Consider the following 24809-nt stretch of genomic DNA (forward strand, 5'->3'; position numbering starts at 1 on the left):
TGGTTGGATTTTTTTGTTGATTTTTTTTTATATGTTCTGAATTTCAACCCCTGATAAAATACATCACTTGCAGATATTTTCTTCTACTCTGTAGTTTGCCTGTTCATGCTTGTGTTCTTTGGTGCAGTTTTAAATTTTGATGTAGTACAATTTCATTGTTTTTGCTTTTGTTGACTATGCTTTTGGTGTTATATCCAAGAGATAATGGCCAAATCCATTGTCATTAAGTTTTTCCCCTATGTTTTCTTCTAAGAGTTTTGTAATTTTATGTCTTGCATTTAAGTCTTCTATCCATTTTTTATTTTTGTATATGGTATAAGGGTCAAACTCCATTTTTTGCATGTAGTTTTACTGACACCATTTGTTGAAGAGACTGCTTTTTAAGGCATGTTTGTTTAAGTTTTAAAAACCCTCTCAGAATTTGACTTTCTAACTTGTCAGATGCATGGTTTCATTCAGCCCCCTGCTGGTTTCTTGGCTCACCTTGGCTTCCATGCACAGGGCTGTCATTACTGGGGACCAACGCATGAGAGGCACTGCTGAGAGGACCAAAGCACAGAACTGGTGCCTTCGTGTATCTGTAGCAGGTGAGCAGTTCCTGGGTATGCCCAGGACTTCCCTACAGCTCTCATCACGTTAATTGTTCATCCGTCCATTAGGTTAGGCTGACTTCACGGGCTGGCACCCAGCCCCTAGCAGAGACCTGGCAAAATTATATTTAACAGATGAAGCTGAGTCAGTAAATTGTCCAGTGTGGTTGTGAAACTCACATTCAAATCCCAATCAGCCGGACTCAAAAGACCTTTGCTTTTTACAACCGCGTTAGGTTCTTGTTTTGACACATCTGCTTGTAATGGATTTGGTGGGACCAAGCTCATCACCAGTACATGCCTGTCGAATGCCATTCTTCATTTGGAGTTCGAACAACCATGACTTAAAGCTCTGGGCAGGAGCTGGTCGCTGGTTAAATAGAAGGTAGACCCTTTCCAGCTGTACTGATGGGGCCCTCTTGTGGCAGCAGCTGCCATTGGAAGAATAAAGGAGAGTAGTTTGCATGAAAAGCAATTATTTATTGAGAGTCTACTGTGTTCTTTCATGGAGTTAGGCCTTTATCATGTCTTTTCATATTACAACACTTTACTATTGTGCGAATAGTGGCTTAGTCAAAGGAATTTTTCCAGCTTCCCTCAGCTGTAAATTTAAATGCGGATTTTAATTCTGAAATCTTTTCCCAAAGAATTCCAGATAACCTCCCTATATTAGGACAATTTCTTCAGGAATGCCTCATCCTGTGTGTTTATCCTTCAGGTAATTTTTCCAGTGAGTATTTTTGAGGACAAGATCTACAAAAGATAACAGAATCATGAAACTATCTGACACAGAAGGATGTATAGGAGGAATATACATTTCCTCCTGAGAATGGTAGGAAAATTTTCCTAAGAGAAATGACATTTAAGCTGATTCCTGAGGGACAATTAGTATTCAACTGAGGAGCCACTGGAGGGGACAGACAGCCTTCTAGCATTCCACGGCCACTGTGTCTGCTTATGTCTGAAATGCATCCCCCTGTAATGTCTTTAGAGCAGACGCCCTCATCTCTGTGGGTGTTCTGTGACCAGCCTATCTGAAATTGTACCCCACCATTGTCCCTATTCCTCTCCTGTGCTGTATCTCTATAGCACTTGTCTCTTTTGATGAAATTTAAGCTTTATGAAGGCACAGATGTTGGTCTGTTCTGTTCACTGCAGTGTCCCTGGCACCTAGAAACAGTGCAGGCACACTGTGGTTACACTGTAAATATTTTCTGAATGAACACTTCTAGACAAGGAGTAGCTCATTAATGGCTACATTTTTTAAGCATTGCAAGGTCGACATATGGCCTCATCTTCATTTTAGAAAGATCATGCCAGCTGCAGTATTGGGATTGTAGGTCAGAAGTTGACAAATTCAAATCTTACAGGTAAGGGCTGGGCAGGTAAAAAGTGTGAATCTCAGTGATTCAATACATAGTGGTAGGGCTTGTGGTACGTACCTGTTAAAGGCATTCAATGAGAACAAAAGAGTTGCCAGGCAGATTCGGCCCCCTGGCTCTTGGTGTGCCTAAATTGAGGAACTACTATACATCAGATTTGCACTCTTAACAGGATCACTGAGGATGCTGTGCAGATTACTGTCAGACGGGAGTCAAAAAAAGGGCAGGACTGTACAGATAAGTTTATCAGCTGTAGAAGATTGCTGTACATTCTGGTGAGAAATGATGGGATCCTGCGGTGTAGTTGTGAAAGCAGAGAATACAGAAACATTATTTTAGAAGGTAGGATTTACAGGTGATAATGAAATCAGTTTCTCATTTTTGTTTATAAGTAAGGCTGTGGTGATTTTCTCTTTTGCCTGTTATATTCAAGACCACCATCTGAATGCCAGGAGACCAAGATGAACATTTTAAGGGTATTTAAGTTAGGTTTCCAAATGTTTTCCAAAAAGGTAGTATTTGAAGTATAGCAAACAGAATACTTACTAAGCCACAGTATAAAAAAATTTACTGAGCATTTGCTACTGCTAGGTAGGCATTTTTTCTTAGCACCTTACATATGGATGGATTTTAATCCTTTAAACAGTCCTTTAAAGTTAAGTTTTATTCTTATTTTAGAGGTGAGGAAACAGGTACAGAAAGATTCCACTGTTGAACAGTGGTGATTGTGGAAAAAAAAAAAATGTGCTTTACAGAATGTAATTTGCCTTCCTGTGTGAAAGAAATGTCAAATTACTTTTCTTTTAAATCAAATTAGATGAGTCCCCATCTCACCACCCAGCAGGAAATTCAATCCCAATCCTTCTCTAAGGTTAAACCACATTTTCCAGGAATTGCATGGTGCCTGGAAAATAGAAGAGGAAATCTTCTTCAGAAGAGGGAATATCTTCAGTCCTTCATGGTCACTGCTTAAGTCCTTAGTGACTATCTCCAAGGTGTCCTTTGAAGGCAGGTGGCACTGCAGATTCCAAACTTCGACACTGTGATGGTTGCTACTACTGGAAGGTCTCAATGCATGGAGTCCAGCATGTTTTACATCCCGTGCAACCATTCCTCTGACGTCCTGCTAGAGAATGAACTCGCATTCCAACTATTCTGAGCCTGCTGACCAGCTTCTGTCCAACATGGGGGACTTTTTCCTTTCCAGAACTCAGATTTGAGAGGGGAAAGGGTAGAACAAGTTGTTTGCAAATAACATGCTTTCTGCACTACAACACACATCTTCCGTGAATGCAAAGATCTAACTTAGGAAACTAGGTGAACAAATGCAGATCATTGCAAAGTGTAAGTCTTTCAACTTACCGAGACAGCTATTTCCCCATTTGTAATAATTTGTAATGTTGTGAGGATTGGTTTATGATGAGGGTGTAGCACAGTGAATAATAGTATATAATACTGACAATAGGCTTGTTTTAGCCGCCAAATTAACATTCTTCTGTGACCAACACATGATCCTTTCGAGGGAATGCCTCTTCCCCAACTGTTCAAGCCAAATGAATCCAAAAAGAGCTGCCACCTTATGAGAGCCACTTGCCTAGCCACAATGATGGGTTGGCTAAAGGATGGCTAGTGATTCACTTCCATGGCCATAGGACAGATTGGCCATGGCTCTAGCCAGAAGTACAGAATTATAAACTATTAAGTACCATGAAGAAAAAGGACAGAGGAATCGGACTTTGTCTAAGCAGCTGAGTCTTGTTGGAAAAGTCATTTTTCCATTTTGGGCCTAAGGTTTTCCCTTCTGTAAAATGAGAGGACCCTGGGAGGCTCCAAAAGGGTCACATCTGGATTTTGGCAGGCTCCTCTCACCAGTTGCTTCATTTAGAGTACTTGTTAGCACTTTAGAAGGTGCAGAGAGTGCAGAGTTCAGCTGGAGCTGCTGTACATACCAAAACACACCTTGCTAGTTTGGTTCCCTATTTACGTGCCTCTTTGCCAGTTACATAGCAAAGTAAAGGAAATTGGAATCAACTGCTAGTGAGCACTAGCGAAATTTGAAGGCTGCTATAAGCTCGTGATTCTGAAATCCAAGGTTTTTGAATTTGTTGGCAAACTCAATTGTCAGCAGCAGCTGACCTGAAATGTGTGTGAATATGAATACATTTTATGGTGGACAGGTGTTTTTAACCATAGGTTCTAGACCTGGATATGGATATTCTTTAAAACATAGTACCTCTCTAAAATCTGAACAATTCTGGCCACAAGAATTTTGGATAAGGGACTGTAGACCTGTATACTACTACTGCTGGATCTTTATCTAGTGCTCTGTAGAGAGATTTCTTATGTGATTTTTTTTCTTAATGTGTGATTTTTAAATCCCAACACAACCCTGTGATACTGACTTAGTTTTATCTTTTTACAGATGGGCAGTTCAGGTGTTTATACTATGTTCCTAAATGCAAATGCCTACTATAAACACTGGAGGACAAAGGCAGACAGTGACATAGAGAGGTATGTGGCAAAGCAGTTCATGAAGCTCATAATTCAGGCTGTTTCAAATAACCAGCCATCCAAATAAACTTCCACCAACCACAAATACATGTTAGGAGAAGACTAACAATATTCATACTCAGAATGACTAGCGCTATTAGCTCCTAGCCAGAACAGATCTCCCATGTTTACTCAGCTAAAGCACAACTGCTGACACGAAGTAGTAAATTATTAAAATGTCCCTTTTTGGAGCAAGTTCGACTAGATCTTTTCTTTCTGGTCAGGAATTTACTATGGTTCAGGTTAGTCTGGTGCCACTCTCTGCTTGATCTCTTACAATTCTGAGAAAAACCACTTCAGGGTCCAGATCTCCTCATTCTCTTTAAAAAGTTTAAGTGTAGGGCAGCCCGGTGGCTCAGCGGTTTAGCACCGCCTTCAGCCCAGGGTGTGATCCTGGAGACCTGGGATGCAGTCCCAGGTCAGGCTCCCTGCATGGAGCCTGCTTCTCCCCCTGCCTGTGTTTCTGCCTCTCTCTCTCTCTCTCTCTCATGAATGAATAAATAAAATCTTAAAAACAAAAAGGTTTAAGTGTAGGGGCACGTGGGTGGCTCAGTCCAACTCTTGATTTTGGATAAGGTCATGATCTCAGGGTCCTTGAGATAAGAGCCCTGTGTTGGGTCTGATTCTCTCCCTTTCCCTCTGGCCTTCCCCACCTCTAAATGAATGAATGAATGAATAGATAGATAGATAAATAAAAGTAAACAATAAATTAAAATAATAAATAATAAAAATAAACTCTAAGTGTATAGTCCTTAAATTAATCCAAAATCCATTTTTCCAGAGACAAAAGAGCAAAACTATGTATTTTAGAACTACCTGAACTCTACAAGCAAGTTCTAGCTAGTGTGCAGAAAAACACATTTAGCCCAATCTACAGTCAACCATTCATGTTAACGATGATGAAAACAGCAGAAAAGTGAATTTATTTTATAACCAGGCCAAATCTGCATTAGGCCTTGCTCACTTTTGCCAAACTTTAGGAAATCAGGAGACTCCCTACCCTGACAGTAGCACTCACTAGGCAGTGAGTGAGAAAAGGGAGGAGTCCCAAATACTCCATAACCGTTATAATCAGTCCTGCACTAAAAGTTAAATGGTCTTAGGGGAATTGTTTCTTTTTCTCTTTCATACTGCTTTCATTTTGCTTAATTTCATATTGCTTAATTTCTAACCGAAATGAAAGCTCAAGGAAAATCTTATTTTAAAGCTAGAATTCTATGGCACAAAGCCTAGATGGTTTCCTTCAGTTTGTGACTGCTTCTGTCCTTTTGGCACCCTGTGCCAAGTGTACACTTTTACCCACAGTCCTTACCTGCTAATGCCATCTCTTTGAAGAAGAAAACGTGCTACATGTCTCTGAAGCCACAAGCATAGTAGATGCTACAAGCATAGGCCCAAATATTTGAATAGGATACATATAAACTTTCACCGCTGACATTTAAATGTGAGGAAGCCTTTACCATCAATTTGCAGAGAATTGGGAGTTCAGCTCGTTTATGTGGCAGTTCTTCAATGTCACAGAATAGGTAGCCTTTAAGATGGTGTTCAAATTTCTTACTCAGAGCCAGCGAAATGACATTTTAAGTATATCATACATCCTAAATAAATCGTAGGCGCTAGTATAAAAACAAGTGAAGATTAAAAAACAACAATCATGGTCAGAAAAGGAAAAACTCATGTGCTTACCGATGTGAAAATATGTTTCGTCTATACTAAGGGCACATAATAAATGAGGTTATGGAAAATTGATATTAGAAAATGATGCTACTCCATCAACCCATGACTTGGGGGGATGACTCTGTTAAGATTTTGCAAAGTATAACTTTGATTGTTAAAGAGTTGATTTTATGATTATAAAAATTAATCTGGAATTATATAATACAGAAAGAAAACATCATTTTTAGAATAAAAGGTTTAAAATTTGGAAATTCTTGTTCTCCGTATTATATGATTTCCACACTTGAAATTTTCATGAATATGAATTATTTATGGGAAACTTTGTTTTGGTACTTCGTGGTGATATATATATAAAGCCAGTTAGTTATATACCTCTAGAGTCATCAGCATACACCTTGCCTATGGAGATTCACCAAATCTCACTTATTAAGGGTGCCCACTCTTAATTTTTCACTTAGAGAAAAGTAACTATTGTGACAAAAGCTTTTTGCAAAATACTATGTGATATGAATTGCAATACAAAAGATGGGGAAAATTTGTAATTACATAGTTTAGGGGAAGAGAAATGGGTGAATAGAGGTCCACAGACCAAAGGATCTCCTTGGAGGAAAGAAGACAATACAAAAAAAGACAATACATCACACAAGATGGGGTCTCAAATGGACCAGAAGCCACTCAAACACTGGTTCATATGCTGTATCTAGGAGAAGAAGGAACACAGATTATACTTATTTGCATTGTGACCAATGTATATTATACAAACAAAATCTGTAATTAAAACCTAGTGAATCAACCTAATGAAAATCATCCACACAGTATTATGTAGACAAGTATGTTTAAAAAAATATTTTAATAAGCATATTCAGAATGGCAGACAGGGAATGGGAAAAGGGAATTATTTTACAGTGCAAAACTACTATGCATAAATTTAAAAACATCTAATTCATAATTTTAATGCCTATTTAAATATTCAAATACATTTTTAAAGCTCAACAGATTTGTGTTGAACTGAGTTGCAGATTCTGAACTCTATTTGAAAACACATTATAAAACAGAATACCATTTCAAATGAAAATGATAGTGCTTTGCTGAGGGTGGGTATGGGGTGGGGGAAACTATTAACAAAGGCTTCTTTTCCCAATGCAGTTTGTTAAGAGTTCAAGAGTTATGAAATGTACTAAATCTTAAAGCAAATTAAATTCATGATATTACTAAAAGTTTTAAAGTAGTGCAATGACTTATCAAGTTATAGTGGCTGCATTATGAAGAACAAAGTACTGTGTGAAATACCTGCATAAACACAAAATACAATTAAATATTCTTCACAAAAAGCTGAGCATTATGTATTGTAATAGTGGAATGTCTTTCATTAGGCATACTTTAAAAAGGTAAGATTAAGAAAAGTAAAATTTCCTAATAAGTATACATGTGCCATATTTGCAAACATGCCTGAGAATTTACTAAAAACGTTCCTGTAATTTTAGTTTCCAAGAACTTCACAAACCTGCAAACAAAATGGATCTTTAAAAAAAGGTGAAAATAGCGTCTCTACTGCAACGACTTAAAAAGTACAGCATCACTCTTCATGTGAAACACTTCGATAGACCATCTTTGACAAAGAACTAGGAGCTAGGATACTTTGGATTCATGTAATAAAAACTGATTCAGAAACTGGATTGTGACCATCTGCTAAAGCTGCCATTCTGGATAAATTGATATTGTAGGTAAAACAAAAACAACAAAAGATTCAAGCTTCTCAACACTTCCACCCAAAACTTTGATTTACTCATATATGGTATGTAACAGTGAATGTGCACTATATGAAGTCAAGTGTTGTAAAGTGGCTTTTTAACACTGTTTGGGGAAAAGAGTTGTTCACATTGGTGGAAGGAAGCAGTCTGAACATATGTTAATAATAGTAATACTTCATGAGGGTAAGGCCTAAATCATAACTTCTCAGTGCAAACCTTTACTCAATTGCATGAAACAGTTGAGCCATTAAAAACAAGACCACAGAAGATTTATTTTAAAAAGGCATTGGCTCTTGAACTGATGGCTAAAAATGAATCAGTAGAAGCATTTGGGGTATGCCTGTGTGAAAAAAACAAGAATAGTTAATAATCTTTTATAAAAGTTTGGATATAGGTTGGTCTATCAGCTGTATAAAACTACATTTTTAACAAGAATTTTGCACTAAAAATAAAATGGCACTCTTGCGAGGCTATGCAAATGGATGATCCTATCTGTAATCACACAGAGCACTGGTCCTACATCTTATTTTCATTTTGGAAATACGCTCACGTCATCACTTTTTCCTCATAAAATCAGTATTGTTTCCTGCCAACTCCTTGTGTGTGCCAATATCTAAATATTGCTTGACCTTTTCCCCGGTTTAGTTAATGCAAAAATGGGAAATTTTATAATGCATATAAAAATAACCGAACAGGATTCTGGTCAGCATGATATATTGAAGCACTTAAGCCAACAATAAACTTTTGTCTTGCTTCAAAAATAATTTTCAAAATTATAGCAAACGCAAAACAACTATGCAATCTAGGTATCATGCTTAATTTCAAAATTCTCAAACTATTTGTCCTTAAGTAGAAATTTGAAAAAACAAATTTTCACAATCCTTTATGAATGCTTTTACCACCTGTATAAGAAACATGACTTAGTTACTACACAAACACTTAAAAATTCATTAGAAAAACCTTAGCAAAATAAAATGAAAGCTGACAGACTCAGAATATCAATTCCTCTCATAAAAGTTTACCAACTGTACAAGTTAAGAAAATTATACAAGCTTTTGTATTAAGAAAGGACAGCTCAGTCAAGACATATGTACTGTAAAAATCTTTCAAAGGCTACAAAGAATCTGGAAAAATACAGAATGTATTTCTTAAGCCCAGATAAGAATATGGAAAGACATCATTGATGTCAACAATTTTACATATACAAACCTGACTTGGTTTATTTTTAAACTTCTATATATAAAAAAATCATGCTAGCATAACTTTCAGGATTCATAAGGGTTTCCTTAATAATGACACTCAATTTGTATGGAGAGAAAAATGTCTCATATAAAAGATAAAGACATTTCAAGAAACTCAGAGAAACTGGTGTCAAACAGAAATTTGAACTTGGTTTTTTCTTCTCTGCCATCAAACTAAGCAAAAAGTACCTGTAAGTGACCTTTTAAGATTAATACAGCAAATGAGAAGGTACAGATATTTCTGTAGTTCATTCAGATTTACTAAACTATTTGTTATATCCTTAACAAAGTCTTTACACTTTTTAAAGTAAAAAGTCTACAAAGGGCAGAATTATGAAATCTTATTTACTAAAGTTAGGACTCAATTCAAATTTTCAAAATTTTAACCAACTGCTTCAAGGAAATCAACTTTTTAAGGTAACCCATCAACCCTGAAAATTTTAGTCACACCAGATTTTACTCCAAAGAAAGTAAAATAAGTTTAAGATTTAGTCATCTGTGTTTTCAAGCTCTTCAAATTTTCCATGTGACATTGCTTCTTGGAAAAATTCTGAAGAACCTGGACTTTCTTTTCCATTGCTGTTTACCCTTCGCCTTTTGGCAGGTCTCTCACTTTTCTCATCAAAATCATTTTCATTTCTTGCAGTCATATGGCCAAGTTTTTGGTCAGTGGTAAGGTTGTCTGTTTCATAACCATTAGTATCCATATCTGCATGAAGTGGTCTCTTATTTCCACCTGCTGGTCCGTTAACATGTAACCCCTCAACTTTGATTTCTTCTTTGTTCAACATTTCCCCTGGTCCATTAGATGACATCCCTACATTGGAAGAAACATTAAGTGAAACTGCTAGTATTAAAAAGTTAGCTCTGTAAACTATTCTAAAACAGCTATTGTAAAAAAGCTTTTCATCAATGATGAGAGGTATCAAATCTATATATACCTATGGTCTGAACCCTGGTTCTATTTACTGAGTAACTGCATCACTTTGGGCAAAAGTTATTTACATTCGTTGTACCTCAGTTTCATCACATATTACAATGAGGATAATAAGGGACTTACATGGTTGCTATGAAAATTAAGTTAATAAATGTAAAGAATTAACATTCTGGCATATATTAGGAGCATGTTGGTGTTATGTAACAAATAAGCACTCAGTCTAAGAGTCTAAAATAAGCCGAATTAAAGCCAAGATGTGGGCAAATTAGCAAAATGGTTATAACTTTCTAAAACTATGTAAAAAAAAATGACCATCTATAGAAGCGTGAGTTTTCTATTGCCATATAAAATGACATCACTTTTATTTTTAAGTAAATCCATGGGTATTGTGCTTTACAGGTAAAGATCACACATTTTATTTATCTAAATGGATTGAAATAATTGGCCACAATGTTAAAAAAATTAATGCTTGCACTGTCCAAACATATATTTAAAAGTGATAAAAGCAAACACAAATTCCTTCGAAACAGGTGAGAAAAGAAAGAATTATTTACTAAAAGTTACAGTAAAAAAGGCATGTTAGAGTTGACTGGGAAATGGAGTAGACATTTTGGGTATGTAATGTAAAATATAGAATGTGCCACTGGAGGTAAGTAAATTTTAATTATTAGAACAATATTTGGTATCAAGGATGAGCCTCAAATATTACATTTTGGTCAAAGAAAATATTCTATGCCCCCAACTCAAAAGTACACTCAAATCATAAATGCACAGGGGGATTATGCATCATGATGCAGAAGGAGCGATACTATTATAGTAAGCCCAAAAACCCCTGGAGAAGGTAAAAAGTAAGATTTCAAGATACCAAGCTCCTTAATGAAAGAGAAACTTCACTGAAGAATTCCTTCCTTTCCTTGAAAAGACCCAAGAATCTTGGCTGTGGGTACCTTGGGTGAATGGCTTCTGGGCTACTGAATAATTTATAGGTAATTTAACACCTTATTAGTTTAACTGCACGTTCTAATCAAATGGTTAAAAAAGAAAACAAAGAAAGAGAAACAATCTGGTGTTATGAGCAAACAGGAAAAGACCAAAGTAGTAAACAACTATGCCTCCCTGAGCTTCTACCTGTAGTCCTAAGTTCAGAGTCTTAGCTTCTTACTTTAGACCAGAAAACGGCTGCTGGGCCCTCTCTGTTTGTTTCTCTTGTTCTTAGGGGAAGGTGGTGAGGGAATAGAGTAGGGTCATCAAATGAACAAAGTATATTCATTCCAGTAATGCCAGTGTGATACCAAAGGTCAGGGGATAATCGTTCACAGTGTTGTTGTTCTAGTTTCTGTCAGGGAGGTTAGCTCTCCACTGGCCCTCTACTGACTGTTATATCAGAATGTAGGTGTGCAGAGCTTATCTCTAATTCACCACTTTCCTCCTTAAGAGGAGTGAAAGGCTTTATTACTCTCTGCTTGGCCACTGTCTTACTGAGGAAGACTATTTTAATTAAAGTAGAAATCAAAATAATTCTCTGACTAGGTGTTACTCATGAACACAGTGATCTTTGGTCCATTGTATTTCAAATAAGAACATTCCCCGAACCTCAAACATAATGGAATGTCATTTGCTTCTTTCTTGCAGAGATAAAAATAGAAATGTTTCCATACTGTATTAATGCAGAGCCTGACACCTGCTTTATCTTTTCGCATCCTTCAAGGTTATTATGCTATCAGAGAGAAAACTATACAAAACCATGCCCTTATCTACTTCTTTCCACCAAATGCTTAAAGTACTTTCCTGATAAAAGTGTTACAGCTTTGTGTACTTCTGATGTGAAATGGCTGGCATTTCCGTCTAAGAGTTAACAAGAACATTCTATCCAAGCATCCCAACTGATTAAGAAAATCGATGCTACTCAAGAAGAATAAATTAATTAAAAGAAAGTCACTGTTGATGGTTTATTTTTATTCAACTTAAGTTTTTAGTGATATCAACAGGAATTCTTTCCAATTTGTATTCTGTGTTAGTACATATGTATGCTGGTATTATGTACATTAGTTCCATAGGTATTTACAATTATTATTTTTACAACTCTTGGCTTTGGAAGTTTAATACAAACCATACTGCCCTGACTACTAAAGGAAAAGTGCCCTTCATTAAGAATAAACAAGTGCTTCTTTGGTTGCTTACCATTCTGATTACTATTGCTTATAGTGCCATCTTCTTTCTCAGACTGGCTGTTACTACTGTTTGAGGCAGTTGGGGGAGGGGACGGTGCTCGACTAGAAGCAGCACTTTCACTTTCATCTAGAAGACGATCCATGTAATCCCTTAAAATTAAGTGAAAAAATAATTATTTTCTTATATTAAAAAAAGCTGAAAATTAAAATTCAGGTTAACTTTTAAAGACTTTTATTAATAAATATGTCCTAATTTTCACTTCCATTCATTCCAGTGCCTCATCTACCCCACCAGGATCTGAACATTTAATGGAAAGCTACTTTTGGTTACATGTTTGTTGGAAAAAAGCATAAGGGCTTTAAACTAGCAAATTTTAGACCCCAATAGGAAGTTTTAAAGCTTTTAAAATTATAGACAAGTGCTCAGAGTGGCTCAACTAAAATCAGAGGATCTCTAAGTGAAGAGAGGGATGATGCCAATCAGGAGTACAAAGCAATTTCTGCACAAACACAGATTGGAATTTTAAAGCTCCTATTTATGTGATAGCTATAGCAATACCTGAAAGACAAATGAGGGCCTACCAATCAATCACTTCCCTGAACATTCCTGGATATCTCCTGTATTACTTTCCGCTAGATCTGAGCTATTAAAAGCTATGCTACTGACCTTACCTGCTGGCTTTGCCAGCATATCATTAGAGGTGAACTGACTTCTTCCCTAAGTCATTCCTGAACTATATGTCATGGGAGGACAGCCGCAGTTAAGTGACTTTGGGTTGGGGTTAGAAGATCTGGGCTAAATACTCATCTCTGAGGTTTAGTGTCTTTACCTAGAACATCATGTATGTATCTACCACACAGGGTTGTTATACAAGATATGTGCAAGAAAGTAGTTTTGTAAACTATGAAGTGCTATGAAGTCACTAAAATCAAGGTCAGCAAACTATGGCTTGCAGGCTGGCCACAATTTTGTGAATGGTATTCTGATGGGATACAGCCACACCCACTCATTTACATAGTATCTATGACTGCACAACAGCAGAGCTGGGTGGTTACAAGAGAACTGAAGGCCCACAGAGCCTAAAATACATACTCTAGCTCTTTACAGAGAAAGTCTGCTGATACCAGTGCTGGACTAATTTCCCAAAGGCAGGAATTTTAGTCTTTGTTCACTGCACCACCTGTGCCTAAGCTGTGCATGGCACAGAATAGAAGCTCAAGAAAACCTTAAAAACCATATTTTAAAATTCCCTCAGAATAATTATAATAGAAATATTAAGATGAATCTTTAGAATTTCTGAGCTTGGAAGTAAGAATGTGGATAAGAAATAAACAATGGAGGGATCCCTGGGTGGCGCAGTGGTTTGGCGCCTGCCTTTGGCCCAGGGCGCGATCCTGGAGACCCGGGATCGAATCCCACGTCGGGCTCCCGGCGCATGGAGCCTGCTTCTCCCTCTGCCTGTGTCTCTGCCTCTCTCTCTCTCTCTGTGTGACTATCATAAATAAATTTTTTAAAAAATTAAAAAAAAAAGAAATAAACAGTGGAAAGGCTTAGGATTTTACTGAAAGTCTGTGGTAATAGTCTAAGAATAGATTATTAAATATAGCTGTAATGTCAAACTACAAGATCACACTGTCCCCTAGGTTATGAGAATATAATAAAGGGACACGAAGCTTTCAACAGCTTGAAGTACAAACACACATCAAAGAAATGTATATAATCATGACCTAATCAATTTAACATTCTAGGCCTTCCTAATTTTCCTCACCTATAAATAGAGGGAATTAAATCTGATGGTGTTTTAGTCCTCCCTTCAGCTTTATGCCATTCACCGTAACTCCAGAACAATTATGTAATGAATTTGAAGCACACAAAAAAACACAAATGAGTATGAATGCCCAAGGGATTCAGAAGCTAAGACTAATAATAACAGATGATACACCATGAGAATTGCTGGAAATAAATTTGGTATGACAGGAATGGATAATGGAGGATGTGAAGAAAAGCCAAGCAAAGGAAGCTAAAGTTGACTAGATACTGCAATGATACTGTGAAAGAAATTATTATTTCTTAAGGATTAATGGCATCCACAATGCTTAAGGAAGGAGAAGAGTCAGGTGGGCCATCCAGGAGGTCATAGTAGCATTCCGATAATCAGAACTATGGAGGGTTGATTAACTATTACTTTAAAAATATTACTTGGGATCCCTGGGTGGCGCAGCGGTTTGGCGCCTGCCTTTGGCCCAGGGCGTGATCCCGGAGACCCGGGATCGAATCCCACATCGGGCTCCCGGTGCATGGAGCCTGCTTCTCCCTCTGCCTCTCTCTCTCTAACTATCATAAATAAATAAAAATTAAAAAATAAAATAAAATAAAATAAAAATATTACTTAAAGGCTATTATAGTAAAATCTCTAATTTGCATATGGCTACCAATTCTTCCAGGTAATGACTACAGACAATCTGCGGGAGGATCTTGCAAAGGCTGTTTATAAGGCATAAAAACAGCAAATGTGCTTCATTCTGGTGAACAAACAGAAGGTAAAAATGTAACAGAAAAATGAACAAATATCTTTTAGGATAATGTGTTCTAATTATGGATTTTGACTAAAAAAGGAAGATGAGAAAACTCATTCAAATTTCTGTCTTATAATAAATGTTCTGTGCACTGGAAGTATAACTATTAACAGGAGGTGGTTCTGGAAGCAAACTAGAAAAGAATCTCCATGTTTACAGAAAACCAATTTTTCTCCCCATTTGGGCAATAACATATAGTCTGTCACAGCTTCTTTTAGAAGATGTACTAGAGCTAAAAGGGAGAAGTAGGAGTAAAAAAATTACAGTTCAGTTAAAAAACAAACAAACATAATTTTATGAAACACCTACAGGAGACATTACTGAAGCCCACAACCCATAAAACCATAGGATTCTCACCTATGGGGGAAAAACAACAATTGTTCACCTCATACTATTATACCAGGGGACCACTGTAAAATCTTAAAAGCATGAGAAAAGAGATGATACAGGGATTACTTTTAACTGCATCTACTCCACCTACTGAATACTTAAGAGGAATCAAGGTCACAGATATAAGGATCTTCAAAAAGTTTCCAGAAGCTATGGAGGGATTATTAGAGAAACTAAAATGTTTGGCAGCACATCCCTACCTAACCTGTTGAGCTTGACAGCACAGAGGACCAACTAAGCCAGCCCACAACACTTTCCTTGGTGATGCTTTCTGAAAGAGAAAACTGGATGAACCATGGGTCTGACCCAGCATGGAAATTCTTATGTTCTTACTGCTGGTGACGACAGATTGCCTGTAGTTCGTGTGTGAACAATATTTCTGAAATGGGTGAAAAAAATGAAAGATGTTACTAGTGCTTTTCCCTGTAGAATAGCTTGAAAACTGACTATTTTAAGAAATACTCTGAAGAATAAATCGCTATATCTAGTTCTACATCATTATATCTCAATATCACCAATAAACCATCCAGAAAAAAATTAACTATAAATTTATAACATTAAGCAATTAGATAAAATTTGGAATACTATGTATGAAATTCCACTTTAGCCATCATGAGCTTTGAATAATGGGGGATGAGGCACAGAGTCCAATGTCCCATGATTTCCAAGGGCAATCATACCCATTTATTCCCTTTTAGACAATTTTGCTTTAGAATATAGAGTGATCCTCCAAAGAAGTGACCAGCAGAAACACCTGTAAGTGAACATGACCAAGACATAGTCTAGCCTAGGAGTTCGCAAAAGCACAGTCAAAAATTCATATAAGCCCATTTTTCAAAGGCAGTTATTTGGAGAACCATGAGAACTTTACTGGTACACAATGACCAAATGAAATTACAACTTAGCATTATTTTTATTTTGTAAGCAGCAGGAAATAATCAAGGATAGTAGTAAAGTTAATTCCATCTTAACAACTCATCAGCATTTTAGAGCAACTCAAAGAGAGACGAGATTGAAGGGTGTGGTTTATTCAATACTCTATGTACTTAGCGGGGATAGTTTTTTTTCCCAAAGCTAGACTAAATGAAGCTAAGAGATTTTGGTGCTTGGGAACTGATACAGCATACAAGGCATTTTGCGTGAAGACTACATATAATAACAACCCACACTCCATATTTCACTGGGAGTAAGCTAAAGTTGCAGGACTAATTATTAAATATTTCAGTTAGAGGAAAGGTTTCAGGAAATCTAGGGAAAAAAAAGTCATCATGGACATGTTCTTTCCTCTTTAAAAAACCCTGTAACAAAAATGAAAATGAAATTTGACCTGATTCATTATTTCTATGGTCTTTTCTTTTATATCATCTATACCCAAATCTTATTTTACTTCCTGTGATCAAAAGTAGACTGGACAAAGAAAAATACTAATTTCCATTCCTTCTTAAAGGGCCTCTATTAGGCATACCAGCCCTATAGCTTTTGAAAAGAGTCTCTTTCCTATTCTCACTGTGCTCATAAGTATTACTAGATTAAAACTATGTGCTTATTCTGAATGGAATAGAAATTAAAGTACTTGCTTTGATGTATTTATTGTCTCAAGCAATATGAATTGTAATTTGTTTCATAAGACACTGAAAAGTCTAAATGCCCTATGACAATATGTCTACAAATGGATAAAACTAATGTAAACTCTTACCCTACTGAAAAAGGAAGATTCTGAAAATTACAATTTTCTTAAGAGAAATTCAAGAGCAAAAATTAATGACTCAACAGAAAAAATAAACTCACGTTACACCAGGATGAAGATTATATTTCTTTTTTCCAAATCGTGTTTGCTGAGCAAAGAAATCGTAACGTTCAGATTTTTTCCACATATAATAGAATGCTACACATTCACCAACTGACCTTGTTCGAACCTATAAGAAACAAACACTTGTTTTTAAGAATCATCTCCTCCTTAAAGGAGTTATTTCATGAAAAATATTTGAGGTCTGAAAACAAGTTTTTATGTACCGTAAGTAATATATATAATACTCTGTATAAAATACAACATGCAGCAGCTTTGTTAAAAACTGCTCTTTCCGAACTCTCATGGAGAGAAATCATACATTGGCAACAAGTCTTCAGATATTTAACATTATGCTTTTTAAAAAACTATCATCTTAATTTACTATAAACACTCTTCTATCGAAAATATCTGGAAGTGGCATTTGAGTTAAAATTAGTGTTATAAACAGTTTGCAAATACTTTTACTCACAAGGTACCTAGGGAGTCTACCTTTAAATTTCCTTTTAGAAGATTCTCTTAGTAGTCCCACTGGTGATCCAGACTTTCTAGAAAGGCTGAAAATACTCTATAGTGAGTTGAAAAGTATAATAATAATGCCACTGCTAATTTGTTGTTTACTAAGTTACTCCAGTAACTGTGCTATACCTATTTGTGTGAATAAACTGCTCCCCTTCCACAGACATTCAACACCAAGGGGACTGGCAAATGATGTAGACAACATCCCTCTTTTTGCTACTTAGCTTAGAGAACTGGTAGGGTTGATGTATATAATAAAGTACAGGGAGTTCAAAAGAAAAAAGCTATCTGCATGAGTGCTGGGATGCTAGGCCATATTACTTTAAAACCATAAATTTCTAATCTTGAAGGAGGTATCCTGTGAGACGGATTGCACCCAAAGTCAATTTGATGACATCTTCATTTCAATACCTGACATACATTTTTCTTTCTTCCCTTATGCTTGCACTTTACAAATCTGGCCCATGTTGCTCTAAGACTGAAAGCTGATTTTCAAGGCTTTTTTAAAGAAATAAAGTCAAACTCCTTTTTTTTCCTCCTTTACAATCTTATTATGGAAAACTGGAAAGCTATTTTGGGGCATGCAACATTAACAGTCTTATGAAAAATCTTCTATAAAGCAAGCCTACATAGTAGAACTCATGACTAAGATCCAAACTTCAATTCTGGGTATAAAAACAAAGTCTTAATTCTCCTTCTTAAAGAATAACTGCCCTCTTTTTGTTCATTGTAACTAGTAAATTACATAGATGGGTCAGGTGACTTCTCTAATACTGAAATATCACCATCTCAAATATTTATAAAGAAATCAAGGTCTTACTTCCAATATTATGTTAAACACTTTTTTGGCTAGTCACTTCAAGTCACCTATTAAGTTCTTATTCCCTAAAAGGGCTTTTGGTGGGGTGTTCAGGGGTTTCTTATTGCTAAGAGCTATCTTACCAGCTTATCACTCCAGGAGTCCCCTCCATAGATAATCCAGCATGGTTTGGTCAACAGTGTTTGAATCCAAGCAGCAGTGCTAGAAAACTCTTTTATCCCAAAATGTTGCTCCATTCAACAATGAAACAATGTAATTTTTTTGTTTTTTACGGTCAGAAACATACATGTTTAATCATTAGTATAATGCACTATTTTCACAGAATATTCCCTTATGTTAGAGGTGATCAGATGGTTTGGACACAACACTAAGGGGTAGGACACACTTTTAACACCAATGCTAAGACTTAAAATTTCTCTTAGTAGTTATATTTGATGTCAACTATCAAAATGAAGATAATCAAGAGTAAACTACTTAGGGATGCTCGGGTGGCTCAGCTGGTTGAACTCTTGATTTCAGCTCAGGTCATGATCTTAGGGTTGTGGGATCAAGCCCCATGGCAAACTTCGTGCTGGGCATGGAGCCTGCTTAAGATTCTCTCTCTCACTCTCTGCTCCCCTACCCCTACACTCTCTCTCTCTCTTAAAAAAAAAAAAAAAAAAAAAAAAAAGCAAACTAGGTAATGCACAACAAAAATAAGAAAAATAAGCTCACAGGATTTATAAGCAACTATTTATAGAACATAAAAATAGTTAAATATGTTGAAACAAATTAAGTAGACACCATCCAATTACATCTAGAGGTATAAAAAGAAGAATGTGATGACAGACTATTTAGAACTCAGTCAACCCCATCCTAGACAAGCCATCACTCAAAACTCAGATACTATCTTTACGGAAACATGGAAAGCCAAGTTCCTTGTCATTTCTTTTCACTAAAATTGTTATATTTATATAAGCCTAGAAATTACTTAATTTCCTCCATTTAAACTGAGATTTTAATTTTGCACATCCTAATTTCCCACAGACAATACATTTTTCTATTCTATAGAATTATACAATTACTATTAAAAATCTTACCTGATTTTAGTGTTAAAGAGAATTAAACCTAAAAATAAACCTGCAAGTAATTACGAAGTTCTTTTTGGCATACGCTGACATTATAATTGATATTATCAATATGGAATGATAAATGAGTCATGTTAAATAAAATTGTCAAATTATAAAATTATAATGTATAATATAAAGCTGATTTATTGAGATAGTCTTCTAGAAAATTAAATCTTAATTAAAACCAAATTAAATACTGAGTGTCTGATTTTAGACACTCAGGACTTAAATGTAAAAGAAATTTTAATTGTAAATATTGTCATATTAAAAATGTTTTAAAGTTTCAAGATTATTTTAAAGCCCAGTCCTTTAAAAAATGTCACAAGTTTGTGGAAAACAGCTTTAAGTAATTACATTGTATACAAACATCCCACCCAGAAGTTGATTAATATGTTTGCATAGCAGTCCAATTCTTAAAGGCTTCAATATCATATGCCAGGAAGTCTAGGTATGCTTATAATTCCTGAAAAACCAATGTATTAAAACATTTATTATAGAATCTTTAACATTAGGAAGTAATTAAGATATAAAATGATCTAGGTTAACTATCTTTTTATAAATGAGAGAACATTTTATCATTACTTACTTTATTAGCCTGAATCAAATGAAAATCCTTCCCATAGGCCTTCAGCCCTTGTTCAAAATTTCTACATTCTTCTTCTGTCCAAACAGATAATTCCTCTGATAAAACGGGAGAGAAAACTGTTAAAGCAATATTTTCCTAAATATTATACATAAAGTTATAAATAAAAATGTAAGTTTCTAATAACAATAAGGGAAGTATTTTACTCCTGAGCTCTATTATTGATGGCTGCAAAAGATGAAGTGACAAAAACTCTGTATTTAATAAAATTTTGGGTGATTTGATCCCTAATTCTCCAACCTCAACTTGGATCATTTTCTCCTTTATGGTCTAACTATACTAGCCACCTTACATTTCCTTAAATTCACTAGGTTCTTTCTCACTTTAGACTTTGTGATGCTATTATTCCCTTTGCCTATAATCATTTTCTGCCTTACTCTCTTTTCACCTACCTCATTTGTTTACAGCCCAGCAAAAATATCACTTTGTTCTATAAACTTTCCCTAAAAGCCTCACTCTTCCCCCAAATTAGGTTAAGTCCTACTGCAATAAATTTGAGTTATACCCTCTAATTCTCCTTAGAAGAACTCGTAACTATTTCTCAGCTTCCCTAACCTAGGCTCTAAGCACCAATGAGGGCAGGGGTTTATAATTATGTTTATAATTATGTCCTCAGAGCTTAGCAGGTCCTCCAATTTTTGTTGAATTGTTTGCTATGTAATGATACATAAACAGTGTTCTTAGTGAAGTAGGGTGAGAGCCATTTTAGACTAAAAAAAATTAAAAACTGGATTGATTTTAGTAATGGCTTCATTACTTATAAATTATGTTTGCCTCAGCAAAGGTATTTCAGTTCAGAGATCTCAGTCTCATCATTCTGAAAGTAAGGTAGAAACTGTCACATTCTAGAGTTCATAGGACTATTATTAGCAAGATCAAATAAGAAAATATTTAATAAAAATGCCCTGAAATTGAAATCCATCATGTATTTTTATTGTAGTGGCCTTACTTTCCCATAATGCTTGTTATATATAAGTTATTTAAAAAGTCACAAGTTATTTGTCACTCAGCAAGTACTTACTGAACTCAGAAAGATCAGGATTATTAAGCTTAGGATATAACTATGTAGATAACTATGTAGATTGGAGATCTAAAGTTTATTAAATTTCTGCTAAGTCATGAAACCAAATAAAAATGTAATACATTTTTTATGCTTACCTCTAGCTGCTTTTACATTAAATCTTAATCTTCTCAATGCTTCTTCTGTGTCAAAATTGCATTTAACCAATTCATATAATGCCTAGAAAAATAAAATGGTTCAGTATGTGACTCTTCACAAAGTTCAAGGCTACAATTTCTTAAGAAAGTAAAAGCTCTTCCTGAATCCAATGTTTGGACAACAAATAATTCTAGTGAATGCAACACACAGAGCACTACAGAAAAACAAATTCAATCCTGATAATTAGTGTCTAAATACTTAGAAAACAGGATAAGCTAATACTCTTAACTTGGCAGGCATACTAGCTCAGAAATTTAAAAATGAAAAGAAACTATTTTATAAAAATCACAAATCCCTTCTTTTTGGCTTTTTGCTGTTCCATTCAAATTTAAATCAGAAAAGCAAAGCATTGATGATAAAAGGCAAAAAAAAAAAAAAAAAAGGCTGTTATCAGGTTCATGGTAGGCATTAGTCTATCATATATCCCTGATAACATTATTCCAGATATGTATTCCCAAGTTGATGACATCCACAGGTTCTTAGGGACATCCAACGGAACTTCAAAAATCCTAATAAGTATATACACAGGCAAAAGGAGTTTTTTTTTTTTTTTTTTTTTTTTTGGCTGAAATGATATTAATGAAGTGAGTGTGCATGCTAGCTATTTCAGATTCCCCACAGATGACAGTATAGCAATTTTGGTATACGGTATAGAATAATGTGAGAGCATTTGCCTCTATAAATGTAAATCTATAATATACAAATATATATGGTTATTTAGGGAAAATTTTTAGTTATTTCTTTTTTTAAATTGAACTATAGTATAGAACAGTATTATATTAGTTCCAAGTCTACAATACAGTGCCTGAACAACTGTACACATTACGCTATGCTCACAAGAGTCACCATACAAGGCTATTAGAACACCACTGACTACATTCCCTATGCTGTCCCTTTCATTCCTGTGACTTACTCATTCCATAATGAAATAGTTATTTCTTACTCATGTACCTGTTCATTGTCTTTTATGTGAGATCCTTCAGGAATTGCTTCTACACCTTTCTCATCACCTGTTCTTCTAGATGCATCCTTAAGAAATACAATCACTTTATCTTCTGGTAAGTACTCAGGATCCCACAGGAGCTGATCATCGTTTTCATATACTAAAGTAGTAAAACATAACGTTAAAAAAAGCCAAAAATTGTTCAAGTTTGTGTCAAACCACTATCATTGAATGAATAACTCATACTTAAGAGCCAAAATGTTGAGAACTGAGAGGTAAAGTGTGGTCCTAATACTTGCCCACCTTTGTTCTTGGGCCATATTTATAGCCTTAGCAATTTAAGCAATCTAAAGAGAGTGATACCACTTGATAGCTCTTATCACAAGCTAAAATGACTTAGCTTGATTTTACCAACTCCAAGATTTCTTGGTTTGAATAGTACCACCACCACTCACTACCTATATGACCCTGGGCATACAGTATGACCTGCTCTCTGCCCCACCTGCAAAATGAGGATAAAAACACTATCACATAGAGTTGTAAAGATTTATACCACTTTAGAACAATTTTGGCATATATTAAGGTTCAATGGATGTTACCTATAATAATAATTTTTGATGTAAGATATCTATAAGAATGCTCACCAAATGTCAACACTGTTTATTACTTGGTAAGATTTGGGGTAATTTTTCTTACTTTTATGTATTCTTCTATGAAACTTAAAAATGTATTATAATGAACATAAATTATTTTCATAAAACAAAAGTCTTTCCTTTTTTAAAAAAAGCATGTAGCTTTCATCAGAATTCCCATTATAATAAGACTAAAGCCTAAATCCCATCATGATTTACAAAGTGAAAGGAAAGGAGGAAAACCTAAGATGAGAGAGCCTTATGTGATTCTAAGTGAAAGATGACGGAAACATAGATAAAATTAAGGAACAGTCACAAGACAGAAAAAAATACAAGAAATGTGGCACCATTGCAGCTAGGTGAAGAAGATGTTCCAAGGAGTACTAGACTGGTTCAATGCTGTTAAATGGCCAATATGAAAACTGAAATAGGTATGTTGGATGTACTAACAAGGAGGAGGAGGTTTCAGAGCTGCTTCTGTGCAGAGACAGAAGCCAAGGCCACACTGGAGATGACTGAAGAGTAAATGGAAGGAGAAGAAAGAAAGCAGAGGACTTCTGAAAAGTTCAGCTGCAAGAGAGGAGATGGGGTAACATCCAGAAGAAAGTTTCTGGTTTTGTTGGTTTTAAACATGGGAGGCAGTTACTTAAATGACAACAGGAAGAGGGCCAGCTAAAGAAAAAATGTGAATTTAAGAGATAGAGGCTAACTGACAGCACCAAAGTTCCTGTGTTATGAAAAAGGAATAAACAGCTAACTAAGCATCTCCTATGTATCAGGCGCTATGTTAGGTATTTTCATATAAATTACCTTGTCTCACACTCCACCACCACTACACATATACACTTTAAAATATCCTTCTATCTTTCTGTTCCCCAAAACAGATACATTCTTCTTTAAAGTACAAGGACAATCTCTAGAAAATCTTCATTAGTAAATCTCATTCCTTTTCTAACCTGGTAACATAATCTTAGTCAAACTTTAAATTGTAAATACAATAAAAATGTCAAGATAAAGTGAATTTGGATACACTACTGATTTTTGTTCTCTGCTTAGCCTCTGTTCACCAAAGGGGGGGGGGGGAATAGTTTTCGTGTTCTTCAGACTGATGGGTGGAAGGTGAACAAGGTCTTACAAAGGAAACCCTAAGAATCATGGAAGGTGATCTCTGAGTCCTTGTGTTCTCCCATTTAAATATCCCTATGTTGTGCCTATGAAATAAGCACAAATGACCTGGAAGATATTTCTGGAATCATTCTGTAAGTTTTAGGTAGCCAAAGGATGCAGGGATATTTAAAGTAAGTAAACAAACAGCAGATGGCGCTAAGTGATAAGCCAGACCCCGAACTGTAACAAGACAGCCAGACAGGCTGACCCTGAGAACACATCTCATTTTATACAATTACAACATACTAAAAAATAACCATGGATGAGAACAACTAGTATTACCACAGAGAATAAACCACATTGCCTTTACTGGTTCCAGAGATAGACCAAATTATTTTCCACTTGTTTCACTCTAAATAAAATATGAGTTTTGACTATGATCTAGATAAAACAGGCACCACCATGGATTTTTATTAAATGTCTGTTGTAGAACAACTAAATGCCAAGAAATCAGAAGAACATCACTATGGTAAAACATACTAAAATACATGAGAAATAACATCTATAAGTAAAATATAAAAACTATAAAAGCAACAAAAAGAAACAAATACCCTTTATTAAATGATTTTGTAATTACATGATGGATTTTGAAAGATCACAATTATTGAAATGTAAGAGCATCTTCTGAAACTATTTCTAAATGAATTATGAAGCCTAAACATTACAATCTTTAAAAAGCAACCACAAATATATAATGGTGGATAC

General features: G+C 35.4%; 1 protein-coding gene and 1 long non-coding RNA gene across 18 annotated transcripts in view; one reads left to right on the forward strand and one right to left on the reverse strand.

Moving 5' to 3' along the window:
* The first annotated feature begins 225 nt into the window (after positions 1-225).
* Positions 226-12057, forward strand: LOC111095917. Its single transcript, XR_005359629.1, has 3 exons — positions 226-587; positions 2863-4483; positions 11837-12057. It is a non-coding gene; the product is annotated as an uncharacterized LOC111095917 (long non-coding RNA).
* Positions 8949-24809, reverse strand: part of MIER1 (MIER1 transcriptional regulator) — a 56371-nt gene continuing 40510 nt past the window's right edge. For 13 of the 17 annotated variants that reach the window (XM_038537180.1, XM_038537177.1, XM_038537176.1 and 10 more), the window contains 7 exons: positions 22314-22465; positions 21302-21383; positions 20087-20181; positions 18514-18621; positions 17055-17182; positions 12310-12449; positions 8949-10008 (listed from right to left, as the gene is read on the reverse strand). In XM_038537180.1, the coding sequence (XP_038393108.1) occupies positions 9680-10008; positions 12310-12449; positions 17055-17182; positions 18514-18621; positions 20087-20181; positions 21302-21383; positions 22314-22465 (1034 nt within the window). In that variant the 3' untranslated portion in view covers positions 8949-9679. The remainder of the gene's footprint in view (positions 10009-12309; positions 12450-17054; positions 17183-18513; positions 18622-20086; positions 20182-21301; positions 21384-22313; positions 22466-24809) is intronic. The other 4 variants (XM_038537179.1, XM_038537185.1, XM_038537184.1 and 1 more) reach the window with 1 other exon arrangement.

Source organism: Canis lupus, chromosome 5 (genome assembly GCF_011100685.1).
Source record: "Canis lupus familiaris isolate Mischka breed German Shepherd chromosome 5, alternate assembly UU_Cfam_GSD_1.0, whole genome shotgun sequence".
Classification (NCBI taxonomy): Eukaryota; Metazoa; Chordata; class Mammalia; order Carnivora; family Canidae; genus Canis; species Canis lupus.